General features: G+C 28.1%; 1 protein-coding gene across 2 annotated transcripts; it reads right to left on the reverse strand.

Moving 5' to 3' along the window:
* Nucleotides 1-372: 372 nt before the first annotated feature.
* Nucleotides 373-2,449, reverse strand: LOC106790121 (small nuclear ribonucleoprotein-associated protein B). 2 transcript variants are annotated; one of them, XM_014754824.1, is made up of 5 exons: nucleotides 2,236-2,448; nucleotides 1,352-1,886; nucleotides 1,171-1,248; nucleotides 820-880; nucleotides 373-663 (listed from the first exon to the last, which is right to left on the reverse strand). In XM_014754824.1, exons 1-4 carry the CDS (start codon nucleotides 2,236-2,238, stop codon nucleotides 873-875), a joined length of 624 nt encoding a protein of 207 aa, XP_014610310.1. In that variant the 5' UTR covers nucleotides 2,239-2,448; the 3' UTR covers nucleotides 373-663; nucleotides 820-872. The 2 variants fall into 2 exon arrangements, with proteins under 2 accessions (XP_014610310.1, XP_014610309.1); XM_014754823.1 differs by lacking the exons at nucleotides 373-663; nucleotides 820-880 and having other exon boundaries at nucleotides 1,118-1,248; nucleotides 2,236-2,449.
* Nucleotides 2,450-5,660: the final 3,211 nt, after the last annotated feature.

A 5,660-nucleotide genomic window follows, 5' to 3' on the forward strand; every position in this document is an offset into this window, starting at 1 on the left:
TAATTATATCTATATACCATACTTTCAGTCCAATAATAATAATTGTTAGAACATATATATATATACACACATATATGTATGTGTTACATATTGTTTTTTAAATATTAAAATTATGAATTGTGAAACAATTTAATTACACAGTAAGATCAAGTAAATAGTTTTACTGATTTTTTTATAATATAAAGAAGTAGGTGCAAATAATTGTTAAAACAAAATTATTGCCATTATACAGAAACTATTGTGACTTGCATGTTCCTTTTTTTTTTATTTTTTATACAAACAAGTGATAGATCCAGTGCACAGATGAAAATATTTATATTTTATTATATAGTATATTATATAGTATATTATATAGTATATTAATACACATCAGTTTTTTAGTATAATTATTATTTTATTGTTATTATATCGTCACTATTATTATTATTATTATTATTATAAAAACAAATTGGTTGTGATTATTTTATATATTGTAGTTGATACATGATCTAAGAGCACACATGAACATAGATACGTTTTTAAAAGTAACCATATATTTCATATTCACATAATTATATCAGACGAAGTAGAATTCTTGTGTGTGTGATCTTAATAGTACATCTTATATTAAATTTTGGTTGCAAGAACCTGCCATATGCCATGCATAAAACTATAGCAGCAGTGCTGTAAAAACAGTGTAAAGTGTAAATATGAAATTTGAAAGAAATGATATATAAAAAACAAAAATTAAAATACTTCTTAAAAATAAAGCAAACTAAGTAATATAAATAAGAATATGTAACTAAAAATGATGATATACATCCTGGAACATCTTTTTACCTTCCCGAAACATTTGTTGCACTCTGGAATGTCCATCCTCAAATATCATAAGATCAATATGCTGAAAAAGTTAGATTCTTTGAATATGTACTTTTATGTTATATCTGAAAATAATTAACTAACTAATTTTGTGATATATATATTAAGAATAATTAAGAAAACTTAAATAAACTATATCCTTTGTACAAGATTACAAATACCACAGTAAACATAGCATACACATACACATACATACATACATACATTATAAATATGGTTTTATTATTACTAGTGATGACAAAAAATACAATTAATAATGTACAAAGTATCATTATTAATATGGACGTGGAGGCGGACCTCCACGCATCATACCAGGTGGTGGGCCACGCATTCCTGGTGGTCCCATTGGTGGGCCGCCTCTTCCCATTGGTGGCATTCCAGGTGGCATTCCTATAATGAATTAATATATAGTGTGCTCTACTTTCCTTAAAATAGATCTAAACAAATATAAGAAAAATGTATATGAACAAATGAAATAAAATTGTTATTTTACCCATCATCCCTGGTGGTGGTCCCATCATACCAGGTGGTGGTCCACTTACAGGCATACGTGGAGGACCACCTGGATGCATTTGCGGTGGTGCTGAAACTTGACCTCTACCACCAGGTGTCATTATTTGTTGCGATGGACCACCAATGCCTCTAACCGGTCCTTGTAAACCTGCAGGTACTCCTGCAATACTCGCAGGCATGCCACGACCAGCAGGTCGTCCTATACCAGGACCTGGTGCAGCGCCTGGAATAGGAACTCTAGGCAATCCTTCCTCCGGAGGTGGAGGACCTTCTACAGTAAGAGAAACAATATTTTCTCCTCTCAAAAGTACAAAACCTAAAACGCGTTTTTGTTCAGTTTCAGGTTGTTTTGTATTCTTCGGTTTAATTTTACGAAATTCTTCACAATCTCCAAGAATAAGATTCATATGCTTATCAAACGCCTTAAATGTTCCTATAAAGGTTCTTGAATCCTGAAGAATGATTCTAACCCTATAGTTAATATGCTGAAGCATTTTATTGTTTTTCCCGATCGTCTGGAAAATACAATAGATGAATATGTATAATAAAATATATAAATGTGTTACATAAACATGTATATTTGCATATATATGCACATATGAATTACATGTATGAAGACTGTCATTAATTTGTGAAATACAATATTTCTCGTATATCATTTTTACCATGGTAAAACTTAACAATGTGAAAGTTTAATTTAGAAAATTATAAATAAAAATCTTAAGCTATGTTTATATTGACATTCATAATACGAAGAGACAAACAAGTAATTTTCAATAATATTAATGAAATACATAGATAACAATAATTAAACCGGATATTATTGTTGAAATAAAATGATGTGACTTAACCTTAATATCTTACCATTTTTGAAACGTTTGTCGGTTGTAGAGTAACTAAAATATTATATTATTTCTTTACACTATTTTTATAATAAACACGTTATGATTTCACGTAACAGAATTAAATCTAATGTTAATTCATAAACTGAAGCAAAAATTAACTGAAATAATCAAAAAAAACTACACAATCCAATTCTTCTAATAAACTTGAGAGACCGGAAACATAAAAGCAACGATAAAAATAGTATTTAAAAAATTGTCTCTAGATGACTCTGTTAATGAATATCTATATAATGCTATTGACTACCGATAAAGTAGATTTCACCATTTCATTGACAAAACTAAAGACAAAAATTTCACCGTACGAACGCTGGTGCCAGAACCTCAACAGCAGAAAAAAATAAATAAATGCTCTTAATTGCTCATTAAATGCTCAATTAAAATCCATAATTGCTCACTTTCTAATAATTAATTATTTAATTAATTATTAATAATTAAAAATACACAATTTTTTTTTCTATTTCGAAGCAAAGCAATGAAGTTTTCTATTGTTTTTTGTTTTCAATCAATTGCTGACTTTTTGTTTGTCCAGCTCCTCAACTTTATTTTATTAAATATTTTTTATTTATCTTTAATTAGTTGAAAATAATTATTACACTTTGAATAATTATGAAATGATGACGTCATGAGTGGGAGATATGTTATACGCATGCGCATCAACAAAACTTTGAAAAAAATGGAGGTAAAGTCGATATACCTGCAGGAGATATATTTGAAAGTGATTTCTAAAGTAACACCGTATCGGGTAATGAAAAGAAATAGGTTATTCGTTCATAATGTATAAACAATTGGTAAATATTTTATAAATTATAATTTTTATTCGTTAATAATATTTTTCAAAGTTTGTATATGCTTCAAAATAGTTGAAATTTTTTATAACATCGAGTTGTGGCATATTGAATACATTTATTTGTGGTATAATACTGGAAGACTTATTGTTGTGTAAAAATTGAGAAGGACAGATTTATTGATTATGATTGTTAGTATTAAAAGAAAGATAGGGAAAAATAGGCTTAAATGTCGTTTCTTTATTTATAGGTAAGAGAACTATTAATAATGTAAATAATGTAAAGAAACTTTAATTATTGTTTAATAAAAAAAAAACTCTATTTATAGTGAAACCCAATTCAGTTTATTCACCCATAAAGTTTTTATAAGAAATAGAAAAACATTATATACATAATTTTATAAACTTAATTGTTTTTAATTATTTAAGGTACTGTCAATTCAGGTTTCTGGTCCACTGCATTAAACAAATTACTGGCTTCAATGAATATATCTCCAATGTCATGTGATTTATATAAACGATATGAACGTGAAATTGGTTCAGCAATAGAAAAAGTTGCCAAAGAAAGTTGTAAGCGTAGTGCACAAGAAGAGTGTCAATTAACAATAAAAATGATTGAATCTATAAACGCATTTTTGTTAAAATATAAATCTTAAAAATAATAAAAACAATAATAATTATCAAAACACATATTCAAATTTTCAATTAATACATTCATTATTTTATATTGATTCAATAAATTATCTAACTTACAAATGAATTTCTGTTTATAAGTTAACCACTTCAAATGCAGTTTGAATATTGGCGCGTAAAGTCAACGTGTAATAGAGCGTTGTCAAATTGCGATATATGACTCCCATTACACAGCTGTTCTATTAACAAAATGTCAACTTTAAATAATTATCTTTTCAACAAATCAATAAAAAAATATTATTTTTATCTCAGAATTTTTCTAATTTTTTTTTATTAAATATTAGTTTTGTATAAAATTCCTAAGAAAAGTTCTTAAAATACACGCTAAACTATACTTTTTTCGTATACTTGATTGACCTATTACATGTAATGTAATGTGCAATTTCATTATGAATATCTCGTTTCTCAATCAGTCGAAAAAAATTGTTGTTTTTTTAGCAAATACAAAAGAGCGCTACGCGAATTCTTAAAGAAATCCTCTACAGGCCACGCGCGTTATTTACGTTACTATTATATTAAAAAAACAATTGTGTCAGTCACCTGTGACTGACGTGAACTCGACGGATAGTTCAGTGTCAGTCACCGGTGACTGACGTGAACTCAACGTGTTAAAGATGAAATTCAAATTTTTAAATTGAATCAATCATATTTAAAAAAAAATAAAATAATTTTAATTAGACAAAAAAAAAGAAAGAAAATTAAATGAAACTTTACAAAATTATAAATTTAATTACGCTCACTATATATGGTGAACTCTATACCAACGTTCCAAAATATTCTAAAAATATTTGACGAAAAACTGTTACTGAAATGGTCTGCAAAAAAAAAGATGATTAGTTTGAGTGAATACAATAATACTGTATCATTGAGAATAGAGAAATAAAAAAGATTTCTTTAGTCTTTAAATAGTATAGTATTCATATACATACGTATGCACGGGCTGTAAGTAAGGTTTCATTGTCTGCCGGGATGTTATTATCGAAAAAAAATGTCTGCCGTATAAAATGTAGGTTCCTAATATTATAATAAATAACATTAAAATTTCAGATTTGTTAAAATACATTTGAAATTTGATCTTTTTTCAAAAATGTCTGCCATAACTTTAGAATCGTCATTATTGTCTGCCATTATTTTGGTTTGAATAATAGTAAATAATTAAATATCCAATTATCAGCTTTAAAAAAAAGCTTTTAAATTGGATCTAAATTTTGTACCTTTGCTACCTGAGTGACGGCATAGGAATCGCCGCCGAGCTTAGTTAGTCTCCCTCTAATGTATGGTAGTGTTACGTCCCGATTGGACGATCGATTTAACACTAGATTTACCAGAGCAGTCATTTTGACTGGTCGTACAATTTCAATTCTAAATTCCTCTACTACATATAACATTTTATTGCCGAATTGATGTTATGACTTTTGTAGCTATAAGTAGAGAATACATTTTATGAATTTTTTTTTTTTTTATATATGCTGGTAAAAAAATTTTTTTTTTTTTTTTGACATTTATACCAGTACCAGTCAAAATGACTGGTGCATGTTTCCACAAAGAAATGTATGATTTCGGGTAAATCATAAGACCGTTGCAGATCAGTCAAGTGACAGTAATTGCGAAAATAATTCAAACAAACGGACAAGACGATGCATGCGATTTCTTTCTAGTTCTGAAGACGAAGTAACTTATTAAATCAGCAAACTGAAATTGCTTCAGATGGAACTATTTGGATGAGAATTGAAAAAAAAGGTTTTGCTGGTAGACTACCAGTTCATAGTGCTTTCAAAGATGTACACGGGCTAACAGCACATGCTAAAAGAAACATTATTGAACGAGGATCTAAGTAGYDCGTTCATAYTAYTGATTGAAAACCATATGTTGGAACATATACGAATTTGTACAGAGTTAGAAGCCTC

Source organism: Polistes canadensis, unplaced genomic scaffold, assembly GCF_001313835.1.
Source record: "Polistes canadensis isolate GaletaPanama2010 unplaced genomic scaffold, ASM131383v1 scaffold_215, whole genome shotgun sequence".
NCBI classification, from domain to species: Eukaryota; Metazoa; Arthropoda; class Insecta; order Hymenoptera; family Vespidae; genus Polistes; species Polistes canadensis.